Source organism: Arachis duranensis, chromosome 5 (assembly GCF_000817695.3).
Source record: "Arachis duranensis cultivar V14167 chromosome 5, aradu.V14167.gnm2.J7QH, whole genome shotgun sequence".
Lineage (NCBI taxonomy): Eukaryota > Viridiplantae > Streptophyta > Magnoliopsida > Fabales > Fabaceae > Arachis > Arachis duranensis.
The window spans coordinates 5,471,878-5,491,991 of record NC_029776.3 but is presented as its reverse complement, the minus strand read 5'-3'; the positions used below and the strand labels follow the sequence as shown (position 1 = coordinate 5,491,991).

General features: G+C 34.1%; 4 protein-coding genes across 4 annotated transcripts; 1 reads left to right on the top strand and 3 right to left on the bottom strand.

The window, feature by feature from the left end:
• Window positions 1–2,590: 2,590 nt before the first annotated feature.
• Window positions 2,591–3,312, bottom strand: LOC107487553 (auxin-responsive protein SAUR77). Its single transcript, XM_016108210.3, has one exon. It carries the CDS (start codon window positions 3,259–3,261, stop codon window positions 2,881–2,883), a length of 381 nt encoding a protein of 126 aa, XP_015963696.1. The 5' UTR covers window positions 3,262–3,312; the 3' UTR covers window positions 2,591–2,880.
• Window positions 3,313–4,394: 1,082 nt separating this feature from the next.
• Window positions 4,395–8,932, bottom strand: LOC107487588 (AT-hook motif nuclear-localized protein 8). The gene is made up of 5 exons (XM_016108251.3): window positions 8,055–8,932; window positions 7,914–7,966; window positions 7,275–7,406; window positions 5,404–5,565; window positions 4,395–5,226 (listed from the first exon to the last, which is right to left on the bottom strand). Exons 1-5 carry the CDS (start codon window positions 8,662–8,664, stop codon window positions 4,948–4,950), a joined length of 1,236 nt encoding a protein of 411 aa, XP_015963737.1. The 5' UTR covers window positions 8,665–8,932; the 3' UTR covers window positions 4,395–4,947.
• Window positions 8,933–11,761: 2,829 nt separating this feature from the next.
• On the top strand, window positions 11,762–13,959 carry LOC107487587 (uncharacterized). The gene is made up of 2 exons (XM_016108250.3): window positions 11,762–12,189; window positions 13,231–13,959. Exons 1-2 carry the CDS (start codon window positions 11,950–11,952, stop codon window positions 13,465–13,467), a joined length of 477 nt encoding a protein of 158 aa, XP_015963736.1. The 5' UTR covers window positions 11,762–11,949; the 3' UTR covers window positions 13,468–13,959.
• A 3,669-nt stretch (window positions 13,960–17,628) lies between these two features.
• Window positions 17,629–20,042, bottom strand: LOC107487586 (protein LOL1). The gene is made up of 6 exons (XM_016108249.3): window positions 19,622–20,042; window positions 19,350–19,512; window positions 19,068–19,181; window positions 18,882–18,995; window positions 18,692–18,801; window positions 17,629–17,958 (listed from the first exon to the last, which is right to left on the bottom strand). Exons 2-6 carry the CDS (start codon window positions 19,414–19,416, stop codon window positions 17,917–17,919), a joined length of 447 nt encoding a protein of 148 aa, XP_015963735.1. The 5' UTR covers window positions 19,417–19,512; window positions 19,622–20,042; the 3' UTR covers window positions 17,629–17,916.
• Between the last annotated feature and the right edge of the window lie 72 nt (window positions 20,043–20,114).

Here is a 20,114-nt window from a genome sequence, read left to right as displayed (position 1 = left end):
TCTACTTTTCCTAATATATATTCTGGACATGCTGTCCTAACTCCAAAAGATGCTACATATCAACAATATCATATGGCTCCATTTCATCACAAGTATATGGAGTAATAATAATGTAACCCCATTTCAGGAACCTCAGCAGCAAACTAGTTAAATTTTACTAATTTTTTATAGATTATAAGCATTATTTTTTATTAAATATATATAAATATAATAAAAATAGAATTAGTCGAGATAATAATTAATTTATAATTTATCTAAAAAGTTTTAGATTTAAATTTTGGAAAGAGAAAAAATTAAAATTATATATAAAAAAATATCTAAAAAAAAGTTTCACACCAGAGTATAGAACTTTCATCCATTTGTACCAACTTGCATTAGTTTTTCTATATTTTTATTAGATAAAAAAAAACTTTAAACTGTGATATTTGAAGGCTGTACGACAACTACGCCGATAGAGCTAACATGAGGTTTGTTTGACCCTTCAATCTGCTAAGAGGAAGATAATAATAACCTTTTGGTGTAGGTGAGTGAAATACGCTTAAAGATGTCACAATCTGAAATAATGTTTAAACTTATGGGAGAACACTGTATCAAAAGTTTCCCATAAAGTCAAAGACGATTTTTGCTTACTTTATTCTTCGCTTTCTTTGATTCTACCCTTGTGTTCTGATTTGGCCGAATTAATCCAACTTCTAAATATTGGGTCAAATTTGAACTGTCCTTCCTTTCTTGCTTGATTGAAATATGTGCTCCAATCATTTTAGTGAAGGTAATGCAAAATGTGACATAATAAAAAAGAAGAGACTTTAAGAATAATGAAAGTAAGGGAAAAAAAACCTTACATGTTCAAATGAGATATGTAAACATAACAACTAAACTATAAGTTCAACCTTAATCCCATGCACCACTTAAAAAGAAAAATACGTGGAGGCAAAATTATCCATATTAACATTAGAAAATTTTTCAATGATTTTTTTATCAGATAGATTGAACAATTCTCAATTTTAGAAAACTACATGATTATTGTGAACATTTAAATTCGGGTGTAACATATTAAGAAGTAACGCATATAGCTATTCAACTAGGGATGATAATGGGTATGATAGAGTAGGGTTTGGATCCAACCCTAATTCTATCTACGGGTTGAGATTTTTATATAAATTCAACTCTTTTTTATTTGTGAGTTCAGAATATCTCAACCTTAACTCTACCAGTTCTTAATCTGCGGATACCCGACCCTACTTACTGGTTAAAAAAAAGATGCATCATTATTATATAACCTGATGATAATTTAAAATAGAATTGACTTTTATCTAAAAAAATATATTAAATTAATAATTTTTTTTAGTGATTAAGAATCTTTTACATTTAGTGAGAGATTTTTAGTTTAACATCAACTTAAAACATATTTTTATATAAAAATATAACATATACATATATAAGATGTGGGTTGGTCGGGTAGAATTGTGACTCAACCCGCATGAGAACTCTACTCAACTCGCATGAGAATCCTACCCGCACTTTACCCTACTCATTGCAGATCGAGTTCACAACTCTACCCGACCAGGTTGGGTACCCACAGGTAGAGTGCATGTTTCCGCTACTACATTCAACCAAAGCCTGCCAATGAGCCGTAGCTCACACGGCATTCCGCCCCTTCCTCATCTCAAAGGTCTCGGGTTCGAGTCCTACCAGCTGCAACCGAGAAGAAAAATGGGTAAGTATATGAGGTATGTGTGGGTGTGTATTGTGTACCTAGGATTGGGGGTTGTCCAATCCACTGGGGTACTTAGAGGTAGTGAACAACTTGCTGATCCCAGTTAGCCCAAATTTGAGAAACTGTGCCAACCTAATTGTAAGATCTGTAGAAAACTAATATTGAAAAAGGTGAAGCCCAATTCTTGATATGGATTATGAATTTGAGAATGTTGACCAAAATTGTTTGCACCCTTTTTTAGAAAGAAATGACTCCATAATAGTTATCCATCATAAAAGTGGGCCTATAACTTGTACACATGATTTCTACTTTTGAGCCCAACACATTTCCCATTTTCCTAAAACAAGCCGAAAAGCAAAATGAAAGCTAAATCTTGACCAAAAAAAAAAAAAGAAAGCTAAATAAAATAAGCACGTAGTTTCCTTTTCATGGTAGCAAACTAGCAATGTAGAAAAAATGAAAAGATAAAAGCAACAAAGGTTCCTTTCATGGCGATAAAGTATAGATTAGCTGATAATTGACAGGGGACCTACAATTTTAATATGGTTTTTAAGTGTCTTTTAGACACCAACAAAAATATAGTTAGAAATTTAAGCCTTTTAGATTGATCGATAGAAAAAGAAAACTACATGTAACATGTCTATATCTTGCATTAGATGATGAGCATGAAAAAGCCTTTTGGAAGTTATCAAGAGATGACGCCAGCAAAGCATACATTTGAAGAAACAAATTTATCCAATCCGCCGTATAAAGAAGGGTTACATTACAAGGTAAGAAACTCAATAGGGACAAATCCACAGCCCCAACAACAACTTGAATTACTCACTCACAAATCACAACATAAGATAATTTAGAAATCAATAACACTATTCATACACTAAACCCTCGTAATTGGTTGTTATTAATTGCGTATGAGAACATTGTTACAAAAATCCTAGCAGGATTCTTTTGAAATTATCTTATCTAGAGGTGTTTATGGTGCAGTTCTTTTAGAAACGAACCGAATGGTTTAGAAACTGCACTAAACCACATTCTTATATAACAAAGTGACTTTAGCCTAGTTTATAGTAAGGTAAAATTAAAATTTAGCAAAAGAAAAGAAACAGGGGATAACATATTAATTATGAGGTATATTACTGAAATCTATGAGTTATATTATTACATTAAATATCCTGAGAATAGAAGTCAATGATCTCCTTCAAATTGAGCTGGAAGAGAGAAGAGGCATCATTTTGCATTAGCCACAGCATATGCTCGAACAATATTGAATCCACATCCACAAATATCACTCTTCTTTCGTTGCTCGTGAAGTGGAAGTGATCCTTCTCCGCCTTCTTCATTGAAATTTCCATCAAAACCCTGAATGGATTCTCTCGCAAGATGAAAGGCTCCACCATGAACACCCTCCTCTCTTTCCCAACCACAACAGTCACCGGCCTCTCATGATCATCCAACAGCCCATCATCGCCCACTGGCCTATACCCCATCCGAGAGTTCACGGAGCGTCGCCGGATCAACGAGACCGGCATCACCAAGCAATCCATGGAAGGGGCTAGAAGAATAGAGATTGAAAATTGGAACAAGAAGGGAACAAAACAAACTTAGCAATTTGGTTATTTATGTTGGTGGGTTAAGTAAGTTTGCATGGAAAGTAGCCGTTGGAGAGTGCTTACGCGTGTGAGGAGGCGCGTGGTGTGAGTGTATGAGGTGGCCTCTCGCTTTCAGTGGTGTTAGGCTCCTGGACACGCAACTTATATACATAACCCATTGTTAACTTCGTTAGCCAGCACCGTCTTTAATGTTAAATTTTAGTTACCATTTCATATTCAATGTGGACATAAATATGTACCCAAAAAGTGTATAGTACTTATAATACTAATATGATAAATCATGTGACGCATCAATTCAAGATTAGGTTTTCAACATTTAAAATCCCAAGTGATATCCACATGAATATTTTTAAAAAGGGAGCTAGTTGTCGTTTCGTGCCCCTCAGTATCCGTTTAGCTGGATGAGAATGACATTGACGCCTTACATCAGAAATTAATTAATACTACTGCGTTTTAATGATTCCTCATGAAACTAACGCAACAATTAATTGCAAAAGCTATTTATTAAAATATGGAAATAAGTTATTCCTTGCTGAACTAGAAATATAGCGAGTATTTAAAATTTTGAAAACATCTGCCAACTAGATTGGGAGTCAAAAGGCCAAGAAATGTTGAAAAACGAAAATGAAGAACCGAAGAGGGTTGGGTATTGTGTTGGTACGTCGGCGAGAAAATATTGTGGTGCATCCATACACGGTACATCAACATAAGTCGTCATGCAAAGCCATATTCTAAGTGGACTTAATCAAACTTGGTCATTATCATGTTACTCTACACTTTGCACGGTTTTTCGCCCATTTCATACCATAGGCCGTAGTGCAAACTACCAACCAAAATCGTGATTTTGGCCACATATAGTGCTCCAATTCCTAAATTACAATTCAATCAAATCACACATAAAGCTTGGGTTATTAAACTCAGCCATTTGTATATAAAATATATGTATTTCTACGTGTCCCTAGTGTGATGATCACCACCTTATCACCTATGGCTTACTTTAAAACAACTTTTGCACCCATAACCCATCACAAATATTAGCAGAGAATAAAAAGCTGACATCTCAACTATTAATGGAACCGCGATACTCATCCCATAATTTAATAATGCATGTCAAAGGACAAATTTGGCTGCAAAGTTAGTCTTGGTTGACCAAACCACATCTTTGTCAAAGCCAAAACAACCAGAAAGAATTTGACTCAATCTATGGATGAGGCAGGATAGCAATTTGATGTCCATTGCCAGAGCGCTTTGGTAAGCTTAACTGCTTAAGCAAAGCCAAAGAGATATATACCACACAGCATCTAAAAATGGACACGTACCTCAGAACACAATACAAGCACCTAATGAACACAAACGGATCAAATTCCGCAACAAGCTCAAAAGACTAAAAGCTATCATCACTGGCAACGTTAGCATCACCTGAATTATGATTTTAAAAACCCTAATCAACATAAAAATGGAGAGAAACAAACTCCAGCCTTAGGATAGGCTCTTCGAAATCAGTCCCAATAAGGCATGTTAGCATTTTAGAATTTGACCTCTAGCCACTACATTCAACAGTCATCATGAAAATACCCCGCCCCCGCACTGCACTGAACTCTTCAAACCTAAAATCTGTCCTCACTGCTGAGTTTGGCCAGCCCATAGTTGATGATGGTACATCGACATATTATGAATGGGCTGACTAGCATTATTGTAGAGTCCAGGCCCCCTATTAGGAGGACTCTGATCATTGTCGTCAGATGATTCCGAGGAAGCCCCCTGAGAGGTAGGACTGGTTGGAGTCATAGGAGCGCCAAAATTTAGCATTTGGGTTGATGGCGTTGACGAAGGCCCTGATTTATTGTTACTTGAGCTATTTGACTTTTTGCCATCTTCAATAAAGCTACCCACAATGACCTGTTAATCATTTTAAATAAGCCACACAGTTTAATCATTCATGCCGAAAGGGGAGGAAAACCCTTCAATGCCTATGAGGTGATGAACTATAAACAATTTTAGATAATCTATACAGGGTTAAGGCCGAGAACCATTATGAAAAATAGATATAAATTTTCTACCCCTTAAGAGCTTTACCTGTACTGGTGATGCTGCAGTTAGCATTCCAGCAACTCCACCCCCTAAAACTCGTCCATCGGAACCTGCAAGGGAGACATTCAAGCCGCCCGGTCTGCTTCGATCACTATTATTTTCAGAATGTAGTAAAGAACCCGACAGAGATATAATTTCAAATCGGCCCTGTAACGAAAACATCAAGTGAAGAGAATTATTAAACCTATATGCATAATAATGTAATCAGCCAACAATGTCAAATAATGACATCTTCAGATCTTTATATAAATTTAAAGCTATATGTAATGGAAGATTCTGAGAAACCTGGTTCCTTCTCAAAAAACAAACCGCCATAAGTCCAAACAGTGAATTTGAAAATAAATTTTAAGGGGTAAACCTGAATGTGATGTGAATCAAATTATTCCAACAAACTTGTTTCATTTTCAGTATTATGTGAAGGAAAAATTGAAAATAAGAAATGAAAACACCTTTTCATTGTTTTCTTTATTCTTCTCTTTGTTAAAATTTAAAAAACAGGAAACATAAATCGCAGAGACCCTTAATATGCTCAATTATGTGTTCCAAAACTTGGTTCAGTGAAGGTCAACACCACCAACCAGGAATGAAATTAAGGAGCATCTACAAATAGTAGTTATTCTCAGAATTAGGAATTAGGACAAAAACCACACTCCAAAATGTACCAAACTACTGACCCCCCATCACCACTACCCAAATTATTATCAGACCAACAACAACTGGTCTAAGAAAAACAGGTTAAAACAACACTTGAAAAAAACACGCAAAGTGTTTGGTATCTATTTTCATTTTCTGACTCTCAATTTTGGTGTTTTTTTTCTTTTCAAAATTTTGTGATGGAAAAAGAATAAATAATAAAACATTTTTCTAATTTCCTGTGTCTCATAATTCCCTTCACAATCCTAAAAACAAAAAATATAATAAATGAGTGCTGATCAGAGGATTAAATATACATCAAGAAAATGAGTGCTGATCCATGTGTTTATTTAACATTTTTAATTAAGCAACCATGAAAAATTCTCATCAAGATATTCTTATAAGTAATACTTCACGTAAAGCTTCACAGCATTCTTAGTTGTTGGATCAACAGAAAAAACCTGAGATAGACAAGAAAGGGAGTAGAAAGGTGATGACTTTTAACCTGACAAATTAAATTGTGGAAGGCACTTCAAAATATGAAAGATCTTTCCTTCGCTGGCCAAATTACATATGGATACAGAATCCTGGTGGAGCTGCACCATACAATGTAAGGTCCAGCTCCCTCCGAAAACATTTCATATGCATCTCATAACTCAGATTCTAATCCAATATCATTCAAATCAATTTTAAGGTTTTTAATTCTAACTGAACATGCAGAATTCAGTATACCTTTTGAAACCTTTTCTTAAAGTAGATGTGCCTAAATAGTTCCAGTAATTCAAGATTTTATGATTCCAAATCTCTTCAATGGCACAGAAAATAACACTTGCAAATTATTTAACCAACCAAAACGACGGGAATATAAAGAAAGGATGTTAAATTAAAGATACAAAACTATTATTTCAGCTGGTATCCCACAAGGTACACAGGCTTTCATGTTTTATTACGAGGTAAATGAAGCACTATGATATATAATACTGATAGATTATACATTTACAAGCAAAATAGTGGAGAATATGGAATATGTTGATTACATGCTAGACAACAAGAAATGCATGTAGTTTCATGTCCTCGCCAACCCATACTTTTAGGAATATGCATATCAATTACCAAGCAAGTATATATTATACCATATCATTGATATAAACAATATTAATAAATCTTTCATCATGGCAGATAAACAGTTGTTAATATATTGTAAAAGGGACCTAAAAAAGTACCTCGTATGTCACAGTACCCCCCAACGTTGTCGGCTGCTTAAGGGTGACATTACAGATTGCACCATTAGCCGAAAGAATGACTACAGTCCGAGGTCCTTGCTGGCAGAAGGCCATAATTTTAGCTGCAACATCCTGCAAACAAGAGAAACATGCCAGTGAGAAGAAGGATATAAGACAATGGATACTTAAGAAGAAGATGATTTACAAACCCACCTAAAAAGAAAGTAATTCACAATATAAGATTGCAATACAGATACAGGTGATCTACACTATCAATGCAATTTATAACATAACCAACCTTCAAAATCCTGAAAGCGAAGCATTATATCCATCATCACTAAAATGGAAAGAGGCAATCCAATAACACGGTACCAACATCAACACTCAATGAATACATGAAACCATCATGCCACTTCCATTTACCAAATATATTGAGATACTACAGTAACCAAAACAATCTAAACTCATTGCAAGTATTAATTCTGCTTCTATTTCAAGCATCCATTGAACCAAATAGTAATCAAAACCCAAAAAAATGCAACTAAGAAGATAGATAATTAGTTAATATCAGTGATTTGTAGACTATATAGAACTCATAATCATTAGCTTCATCTATGTCTCAGTGATCCTACTGCATACCTCACCAGACTCCACTAAGATCACGTGCGGAGTAAAACCTATCCCACCAGCTCCTGCACATTCCAATAAAGAAAGCCATTAATCGATAGCCAACGAACCAATGACATTAAAAAGAAAATTACTTCAAACAAATAATAGTACCAAGCGCATCCATCTGCTTTTTGCCGGAGCCAGGAGGCCTCCCTCTGTGCTTCTTGGCCAGAGGCTCCGATGAGGGGGTTGCGCCACCGCCACCAGAACCTCCGGCAGAGGAATCGGCGCGTGGTGGTACTGCGGGAGAGGGAGAGGCGTGGGTGGTAGAGAGTCCCAAGGCAATGTTGCCGTCTGGGGAGTACTTCCGGGGTCGGCCCCTCTTCTTCTTGGCGGCGGAGGCGGAGTCGGTGGTGGGGAATCCGCAGGGCTTAAGGGCGGAAGAGGAACCGTCGTAAAGCGCGACGGTGTTGTTGTTATCGTTAGCGGCGTTGCCGTTGTTGTTGGTGGGTGGAACGGGCGGCTGCTGGTGCTGGTGCTGGTGCTGGTGCTGGTGGTGCTGCTGCTGTTGCTGCTGTTGTTGTTGCTGGTGCTGCTGATGCTGGTGGTGGACGACGGAGGTAAAGGGAAATCGGGCGGTGGTGGGGGCCATCATGGAGGGAGAGTATTGGGTGGGTCCCATGCCGACCATCATGTTGGGAGGAGGTGGTGGTTGCTGGTGGTGGTGGTGGTGAGGGTGGTGGTGATGGGAAGGTTGGTGGTGGGGTTCCCGAGAATCCATGGAGAATGCGGTTACGGGAAACGAGAGAAGTGAGGTTGTTGGCGATGGTTGCGGTGCTGCCTCTAATTGAAGGGAAGATTTGAAGAGAGAGAAAGAGAGAGTGGGATTTGTATAAACAAAACAAAATACGAGTGAGTATATCACTGACTCGGCTGACTGGAACAATGGGAACGCGGACCCCAACACTCTCTCTCATTCATAAATACACACATTGCCTGGGAAACCTTCTCTTCCTTCTTTCTTTTCTTTGGGTTTATTAATTTAGGGTTTTGTAATCTCTCTTAGATTTCCATCTTATTCCCCTCCTCCTTTTCGCCTTATTTACTATTCATCGTTACTGGGTTTGTTTAGCCGAACTTCTAAAAAAGATTTTTTTTAGTTATTTTTTTTTAATCTTATGATATAGAGGTAATTTTATATTTATATAAAAAAAAATTTATTTATTAATTATGTTTGGATATAATAATATAAAAATATTTTTTATTTGTTTCTTACATAAAAAATATCTTTTTTTAAATTAAAAAAAAGATGTAAACAGAAAAGATATATTTTTATTTTTCTAGTATTTTTATTTTTATTACTAAAAATTTATCAAATACGTTACAAAATAAAAAAGATATTTTTTATCAAAATAATAGCGTCCAAACAAGCATATTATCTTCACTAATGTTAGGCTTGGTTTGGTAATGTTTTTATTTTTCGAAAGTAGTTTATGAAAGCTACTTTTTAAAAGCCGCAACACTTGCGTTTAGTAAAATCAAATTAAAAATAATTTTTAATAAGCACAAGTACCACAATTATGTTTAATAAACATCTTTTAAAATTTTAAAAAAATTATAATAAATATGTTTATAACGAAAAATAATTTATTTTTTTCAAATTCTTTAAAATTTTATATAATATTTTAAAATAAAAAATTATTTATATATTAGCTCACCTTTACATATCACAAAAAATGAGACACATATCTCAAATAAACTACTTTTATTATTATTATAATTTTGACTAATATTCATAAAACAAACATAGATCTATTAAAAAAATACAAAAACAACGCACAAAAAAGTAATATAAATAGATAGAAGTCCATACCTAATATGTGATAGAGATGTATTTGTATTGAAATTTGTGAAGATCAGGTTAAAAAATAAAAAATATATGAAAATTGTGTTAGAATTTGTGAAGGTGATGAGAAGTTAAAAATATACGAGAATTTCAATGTCAATATAATAATGGAAAATATGTGCTGAAAAATAATTTCAAAATATTTTAAAATGCGATAAAAATATCCAATCATTAAATATATATTTTCAAAAATTTTAAAAATTAAAATTTGATATCATTTTTAACAAATATAGAAAAATGATATATTTTTATTCTTAAAATTTAATATTTAAATAAATAAATTTTTTTCCATATTTTTTTTATAAATGGACTAAACTATCTTTAAAAATAAAAAATTTAAAAATTGAATTTTAGTTTATTTTTTTATACATTTTTTAAATTGTTATTTAAACATTCCTACCAAATTTAGGATCAAATATAGAAGTGGTTTAATAAATACAAAAGACTTATAAAAAAATGTACTTTTGTTATATTTCATAACGTAAATAAAGATAAAAGTATTTGTTAGCCAAATTTAAAAATTAAATCTAAAATTTAACATAATCCAGTATATATGTTATTTGGATTTTGGTGGTATTATATAGAGGTGACAAATGATTTAAAACTCATCGGACCATTTTTTAAGATTATGAATTTTTAAGAGTGTTAATTTTACTTGTAGCACCATTTTATTTAAAAAAAAAAATTGACTCTCTATTTTGAAAAAAATAAATCCGAACCTTCTGATTTTTAAGGGGAAAAAATCGAGCTTTTTAATTTCTATTTTTAAAAAATTAAAATATTTTAAATTATTTATTTCAAATCGAATCAGACCTTTTAATTTTTACTTTAAAAAATAAAAAATTTAAAATTTTGTGATTAGATTGATGATCAGACAATCAAAAAAGGCGATTCGATCAACGAAAATCAATTTATCCAAAAATTGCATAGATAATAATCTCTATTGTTCAGTAGGTTAATCTTTAAAGTTTTTCGATGGAAACCAAAAGAACTCTATAGTAGTGTTTTGCGAGGTTGTAGAGCGGATAATACTCGTTCGCCTAAAGTCGTACAAGCGACGACGAAACGATGAAGTAGGACTAAAATTCCTGGTAAATATATATATAAATGAGTTAGTTTATTATTGACAAGTGCAAATATGATTAAAATTATGTATTAAAGTTTATTTAGAATTGGACGTTAAGGCTTTCTTTTACTTTTAAACACTCTGATTTTTTTTAAAAATAAAAAAAATTAAAATTAAAATCAGATCATTTGATTTTATTTTCTGCTAAACTATCTCCATATTTTGGGGTGAAAAAATAATATACTTGAAAACTCAAGTTTTGGTCCTATATTAAAATTGTTCCCCCTCTTTGGCCCATAACCATCTTAATAAGTGAAAAGTTATCTAGAATTTTACCCTATGTGTAAAAAGTTTTATGAACAATTAAAAGACATGTCTCATAATAAATATATTAGAATCGAAAAGCAACGAGAAAGAGAATGACAACGCAAAGGATTTTTAGTGTGTTTTCCCCTTTAACCTCTAATTTGAAGGGTCAAAATAAAAAAGAGAGAGATTTCAAATAGATGGCAATAGTAACTACTAACGTTTGTGCTTGTTCGGTTGCTATTTAATTAATAAATAAAAAATATTTTTATATGAGATATCCAAAAATAAAATTATTTTTATCTTTATAAAAAATCTTTAAAAAAAATACCATTGAAAAAAAAATTTTGTAACTCATTCATCTTTCCCCCACTTCCTTCAAAACAAGGCATCCTTTAACTTTGTCCATTATAATTATAAGTGAGATTTCTCATCAAATTTTAATTTTTCAATTTGAATAAACTATTTTACAAGTTAAAAATCACATTGAGTCAACCATTCAATTTGAGGACCAAAATCCACATCACTTGGAATTGATTATATTGGAATTGGAATATTCATTACTGTTGAATTTATCCGTTTTTTTATCCTGATTTATTATTACACTTTAAATTGGCATAGAAACTCGAAAGGAGAGCGTGCATCATCAAAGCAGATTGGTGTCGTTGCTAAGTCTCTTCGTTTCGCTGCTTCAAAATTTCTAAGCTTGCGTGCAGAAAACACACCAATCAAACCAAACGCTGCTGTTACTGCTGCCACGACGTCGTTTTCTGTATTCCATCTGACTAATGGGATTCTTCAAAAAGGTAGCTGGATTGTTAGGGTTTTCGAAGGACGAACCCCATGACCACGATCCCAGGCACGATGCCGACGCCGAACCCGATGCTCAACCTCGTGCTACACCGCTTCGCGTCCAGGAAACTGGGCTTCCGAGAAGGGGCTTTAGCGTTCCCGCCCAAGTCGTCGTCGATCGCCCCCAACCTGGTCCCGTTATCACGCCTTGTACCTCCGGCAACGGCGGAGTTCAGGTCCGTCAATCGTCAATTTCAATTAGCCAATTTTATTTTTTCCCCTTTCACTTGCTTGAATTGAGGGTAGTTTTGGTTTTGATTAACTTCGAATCGAATCTAATTTCCTGAGACCTTGAATCTAATTTGCGCGACCAGAAAAGGGCTTAACTTGGTGTATTCGGGATGCTCAATTTATGCTTTTTATTTACCTTCTGCGCTGCTAAGTATCTGAATTTCAGGGTATAAATTGGTAACTGTTGTAGTGTTTGTTTTCATGGTCATGATCATGAAGAATGCAGATCATATGGCCCTTCCATTGTTTTTCACTTGGAGTTCCAGCATCTATATATAGAGAGTAGAACTGCTATTGACTGCTACATTTTTTTTGTATCGTGTTTTTGGTTGTTGTGAGAATGTTATTACTATCATTCTTAAACTAGGAAAATCTTATTCTTGTGGAATGTGGAATTTTGCAATATCGTTAACCTAATTTTTTTTTTTATGCACTTTAATGGGGTTTGGCTGACATGTATTGACTGAAAATAGAGGAATTAGGTACTATGGTAGTATTGGTAACATATGAGGCTTGTGCATGCTTTACTATCTTCTGCTGGATTTAGTTTAACTATGTATGTTAGATCAAGCATTAAGCCTATTCTGCTCACCTTTATGTCACTTGAATTGTTCACGGTGAAATTTTAGACTGCTCGGTTTGTCATATGCCTTGTATCCAAAATATTTCACTGGCCTTGTTAATTGCATATCAATGGGCATTGTCCTGCTTGATAAGAAAGAATTATCGTAACTTTTCTGGCCTGAGATCTGGATAAGGTTTTGCATTGCTTCTTGCTTATGCAGTTTCCAGTGCTTCATTTTTTGCGGGTTCTGCTAAATCCAATTGATGCATTTATTTTGTTTTCTCAAATACATTAGGGGAGTTGCATAGTTAGATGACATTTTGCACTTTTAAACTTTTTCCCCTTCCTTTGTCCAGTTATTCACTGATGAGCGCCTAGCAGGTCATTAATCTTTTTGAGTTGTCGTGTTTCTCTTTATCAGGGTCTAAAGTGGTATGCAAAGCGTCTTAGGATAGATGAAGATGGAGATGTAGCAGACGAATTCATTGAGGAGATTTCTTCGGAGTCATCAGCACCTGCAGTAGATCATTATCAAATGGAGCCAAGGTTTAAGCTGAAGTACAATACTAAACTGGTCAAAGTGAGAAAACAGATCATGTCAGATGAGAGGAAACTTCAGCATTGTGTGGAACACCAGGGCAGATTGTTGTTGGTATAAAATATCCTTACATGAAACCGGTCTAGAAATTGATTCTTTGGACTTTCTGTACGGTGGGGGAAGTTGCACAAGAAAGGGTCTAAAAACTAGTGTTTTAAATGAGCTTTACTTGATGGTTCCTTTTTGCTCTTTGGATATATCTTAAGTTATGAATATGCCTGGGAAATGCTTGTGGGGATTCAATGTAAAATTTAAGAAAGTCCGAGTGAGTCACCCTACAAATTAAGCTTCTGAATCTTCTCTCTAGTATTATACACAGCTTTTGTGTCGAGTTTCTGCATTTTTTGGTACAAACATTGAATAATGTAATGTAGAAGGGTATTTGATTGAACAGGACCATGTTTGAGGAGAGTTATGGAGCTCTTAACTTCCAAGCTCCAAGTAGTTTTCCAATGAAGCTCCTTCCGAGTTGCGAGGAATGGCAGTGTTCTGTAATTATTGAAATGTTGCACGTTTGATTCTGCTAACCAAAAAGCCGATCTGTTCTTTGTCTCTTTCTAACTACTGTTTTAACTGTTTGTTATGCTAAATAGTTTGATATTATGTGAATGTCAAAATTAAGGGTATAAAAACAGGCCATCGATAAGGAGGGTGGTTGTTACCATCTGATTACATGTGCCTGGCTTGTGTCTCTGTTCTCTTCTTCTACATAATATGTAAACTAAACGTAAATGTTTCATTGATTTGTCTGCCAAATGAGGCATTCATTAGCGTATTGAATTGAATTACCGATAATATTTAACAGTAAAAGCTTTTGTTCAATTATTGAACCATATCTTTTGGCATACTTCTTAGTCGTTGTTTTGCTGTTGTGAGTTTGCCAGAGCACACTTTTGCATAATGCAAATGCAATTATTAATTCTTGTTATTTAGTGTTGCTTGTGGTTGTGGGTGTCAATTTTATACAGCTATAAATTGATACTTGGTGGTCCAAAATTTGGACCATACATTGATAAGGTGAATGTAATTTATCTCTTGTGTTGAAGAAGTTTTGGTGGGTATGGTGACACTTTGGTCCACTGGGAACTATTTTTTTACTCCCATTTAATTGGAGCCAGTAACAACAAATTAACCAGATTAAGGAATAGGATTTTGAGATTTTCAGGACCTAGTTAGTAAGATGGTTTCTTCCTCAACTTTGCACCCATAACCACTACTTTTGATATTTGATATTTCTTTTTCACAGGCAACTATGCAAAGTCATCAAGTTAAAATGATGCACGCCTGATGAACACAAAATAGTAACTTTCAATTGATCCTGACATTCTTGTAATGATTGAATCCAAATATATAGTGGGGTTAGATAGATTTTGCTACCTCCTAATGGTTCAAGTTGAAGACAGAACACGGGAAGATCGGCACAGAAGACTCTGAAAAGAGCTTTGATCTATCTATATAACCAAAAGGCTGCATATGTTGCTGTGATTGTTGTTCGGTTTAAAGATACATTGGCCTATTGTCTATTCAACATGTCTGCAACATGCTAAATTGAGTATTTATCCATTTTGGTCTCCAAACATTTTCGGACTAGAAATTTTAGTCCTTAATTAAAATTAATTACTCGATTGGTCTCTAATAATTAACTCCGTCAGTTATTTAGGTTTTTTGTTCCATCAACTTTAATGGGAGACAAAATAGTTCCTAGCAACTCTAATAGGAGACAAAATGATCCCTGAGCCCCTCTGTTCGGAAACGATATCGTTCTTCCCCAATTTCCATCATATCTCGTATAACCCTAATTTTTATACTCTTCTTGTCACCTTCACAGTCTTTTTATCCATCTTTTCCTTCCTCCTCTTCAGCTTTAAGATCAAGTCATAGTGTAATTGTCACGCGTGTCGCACCTACCTCAACATATCATGGACCACACACTTCCTAAATCTCTGTGACTGGTACATCTACCTCCTCCGCACTTTACCCACCAGAAACATTCACCTCCACGTCCTGATAACAGCATCACCTCCAACCCCGATAACATCCACTACATCTTCAAGACCAAGTTCCTCAACTATCCCAAGGACACGCCTTTCTCTACTCTCCAACAAGCAATATAGATTATTGGTCATTAGGACATCATGAGAAGATTCTCCTTCGACATCATATGCAAATTCTCATTTGGAATGGACCCTGAGTGCTTCATTCCTTCGAGTCCAAGCTGGCAAACAGTTTCGACCTTGCATCCAAGCTATCAGTACAGCGAGCAATATCGTCATCGCTGCTTATATCGAAACTGAAGTAATTACTGAACATTGGTTCGGAGAAGAAGCTAAATGAAGCGATCAGAGTGGTAGACAAGATGGCCATGGAGATAATAGGGTAGAGGAGGAGGGAGATAGTGACGACGACGACGGGTCTTAACAAATTGGACTTGCTGTCTAGATTCATAGGATCCATCGAAGACGACAAGTACTTGAGAGACATAGTCATTAGTTTTTTTAGTATGAATTGGTTAAGAACAAATTGAATATTTTTATTCTTGTAAACATTGAAGTTGCAGAGTGTACATTGTGTAACTTGAAGTTGATGAGTTAAACAGTTAGAGCTATGCGATATATGCGAGATATGATAGAAATTGGAGGAAGACAGTGTCGTTTTCGAACAGAGAAGGTTAGGGACCATTTGTTCGCTATTAAAATTACTAGAGACTATTTTGTCTTCGTTAGAGTTGACAGAGCAAATGATCTAAGTGACTAACGGAACTAATTATTAGGGACCAATCGAATAATTAATTTTAGTTAAAAACTAAAATATCTTGTCCAAAATTCTTTAGAGATCAAAATGTTTGCTCTCTTCACCACAGTTTTCTGTCTCATGAAAAATTTAATTGAAAAGTTGCACTATGGTCACATTCATATTTTGATAATAATAGCCTCAAAATTTGAATGGGAATGCGACTATCGATTAATCAATTTGCCTTCCTAGAATACTGGTGGCACCAGTCATGCAAGTCAAAAATCAGTTGTTAGTAACCATGGAACTTAGATTGTGGGGCACAATCTTCTCTCACATTGTTCCACAGAATTGGTCCATTGGCTATAATCAACTTGGAAGTTGGGGGTGACAACTACAGGAGTTGGGACAGGTGAAATTAATTAATGCATTGGACTTATTTTGGATCTTTTCATGTTTGCTTTTAGCAACAAAACATAAGATATTATTAGGCTTTTATCTTTGGGGGTTAAATTTGGATATATATCTATTTCGAACTGTGAATATATATATACACAATTAGAGTTAGGATAAAATGAAACCTATGTCAATTTATGTAAAATTATGTCGCTTATAGCATTTTAGATGATAAATATTTTATCTATCTAATTATTAAATCATAAATAACATACAATGAATATCATCTCTACTAGATTTCACCAAATCGGACATCAATAAAAATGTAATTAAAGAACACTTTATTTATGTATATTTCGAATAAATATATTAGGTCGATTTTATAGTATATATTAAAAAAGATACCAAACAATTTTGAATTGAGATGAATTTTTCTTAGATATGAGCCATGGCATATAAGCTTTTAATCTAACACTTACATGAAAAATGATCCTCTCATGAAAAAATTAGAAAGTAAAAAAGTGATGGTTTAATCACTATTAAATTTTAAACTTTGATAATGTATAAGTTTTACTATCTTGATTCATAGATGATTAAACTGTTATTTTTCTCATTTTACCAAGCTCAAGGTGGAACTTTTTAGTCTTAATAGTAAAATTTAAACGAGAATCACCGTTTTGATATATATTCTATCTCTGATATAAAAATGATATGGGAGGAGTTTGATGCATAAATTTCTTTTTCTAAAATACTCTTTATTATATAGAAGAATATTAAAGATTTACTAAAATAATTTCAAATTTGTTACTATTATATATTTAATTCATAAAAAATATATATTACTAGACAGATTTCTAGTATTTATGATGTCAAAATCTAGTGATTTTCTCTTGTAAGTCACTAAGTTGGATCATAAATTATTGCAAGTACTATGGATTTTGAACAGGAATCTGTATGTATGTTGGATTTCACACTCAGATGTTATCCTGTCGAATTTATGGACCCATGTGGGCTGTGGCGTTTTATGTAATGAAAACCAAGATTCGGTGGCCGTACTTGGACCTTTTGTTGTTTGAAGGGGCAGGGGAGAAAAAATACAACAAAAAATTAAATTTCTTCAAAAGCACCCAGAAGCAGGAAAAACATATAATGATAAATAGTTTATCCTTACACCCCAATAATAATACCAAAACTATTTAATCAAATCACTCGAGGGAAAAATAGCTCTATACATGTGAAGAGAATCTCCTCCATCGTACTCGTCTTTTATGCGCTTGTTATTCTCTCAAGGGTGATATATTATAATATATCATATGTAATATGGTGTTTATATATATATATGTCAATAGCAAAACCAAGGTTTTTAGAGCTTGTGCTGAGTTATCAAGTGCTGAATTTCTGCTCTGTGGTGCTTGTTGATGAGTCCTGCAATGCATCATTCCCAGTTACATCATATTAAACCATAACACCAATATATACCTTATAACAAATAATTTTGTTTAACTAAAATATCATCTAATTACTTTTAACTATCAATTTCAGATGGTAAGTTTCACTTCCTAGAATACTAATTTTCAATTCATATTAGCTTACTACTAATAATAAATAAATGGTTAAATTAGTCTATAAAAGATCACTCGTTTTTTAATTTGGTCTTCAAAAATTTTGTTTTAATCAAATTCGTCCTTTAAAGATTTTAAATTAGTAGTAGTTCTTTTTCCATTTTTTTTATTGATAGTGTCAAAATGCGTTAATATGGCACCATAAGTGACATCACAACACATTTCTAAAAGCCTCAATTGACTATTAACATAATAAATTTATGAATTTAGATCAAATCAAAACCTAATTGAAAAAAAAAACTTGAGATATTAAATTTTTTTAATTTGGAATTGATTTGATCTAATTTATTAAATTAATCATATTAGTAGTTAATTAGGACTACTAGGTATGTGTAGTAATATTAATTAACGTACCATATCAATAAACTTTTTTTTATAAACTAATTTAAAAAATGAATGATCTGGACTAATTTGACTATTTACTCCACTAGTAATAAAAAAATACGATATTTAGCAAGTGATTATTAGGTGTGATTTGCGGGGAAGCTAAGTTGATTATGAAGTTGAAACTGAAGAGAAAAGCAGTGTGTACTGACCCCAACAGAGGTTACAAAACTGCAGACCGCACATTTCACGGATCTTGCTCCATATTGGTACATCAGCAACATCCTACAGTTGCCACAATTAACATGCGCCACTTGATTTGCTGTTACAACAATCACAACCATACATTAACAAAACATTTAGATAGATAGACATAATAAACCCATAATAACATCATCGTACCTTCCAGTGCTAGATTGACGGTGTGGCAACAAGAGCATTGTACACTTGTCGCTCCGCGGATGTACATCAGTAAAGTGTGACATCCTCCACAAATTAACTGGGCCATTTCTGTGCCTGCACACATTAATAAAATGCTTGGTTCTTTTGAGAAACAAACAAAACAGAAATTTGTGAATTGGATCATACCAGGTGGTGGCACTGCTGTCACTGCATTGCAAACTGCACAACACACTGACGTGGCTCCAACTGGATACATCAGTAGGTTTCTGCAACCGGAACACACAAGTTGACTCTGTGCACCTACTTAGACCATTCACGTTTTCACATTATCTATTTATTCATAATAATATCAACATCTAACCACTTATTAAATCAAATCCAAACGTCACTAAGGTGTTTCACAATAAATTAGAATATTAGTCTTCAAATTGGAATTTCCCAAACAGAGAGAAAGAGTGAGGAAGATACCATTTGATGGAGGCGTAGTATATGGAACCGATGGTGTTGGGTAGGGAGCAAGTGGAACTGGTGGCATTATAACAAAACTCTCAAACAATATGTATTTTTTTTCTTCTTTTTTAGAACTCTAATCAGAGCATAAAGCTCCCTCTTTCTCCCATTTTCACAGCTCCTACAAAATGTGAAAACATTGCAAAGCAAAGCATCAAAACAAGTGATGATGGGGAATAAAAAGGCATGAAGAAAAGTTAATTAGTTAAGAGTTTGCCATTAATTAGTACCAATTAGCAGCAGCAGCACAGAAGGAGAAGAAGAATAAGAGTGGAGGCTTTGTTGGTTCCTTCAACCATGCATGGAGCTAATTAAAGAGAAGGAAGCACTACCTAAGCTAGGCCCTCTCACCAGAAAAAATGAGACTTTTTTGGTTGAATAATGTGAAAGTGGGGGCGAATATGCAAACTTGCCTTCACAGCTTGCTCTAGATAAGGTGGAGAGAGAGACACATACACTTATAAATGAAAAGGGCCCAAGAAAGGATGTCACTTGGGGAAAAACAATCATTAAATTAATTTAATAAACGTTAAGGTAGTACTAATGGGCAATGGCCATAGGTAAGTGAAAGAAGAAGAAGAAAAAAAAAGAACTCTTTTCATCTTCTTCACTATTTAATGGTCTATTGTAATTTGTAAATAATTAAAATTAAAATAAGTATTCTCGAGATCAAGTCTGACATGGGAAGGCTGGTCCTACTTTGTAGCTTTGAAGCTCAGCCAT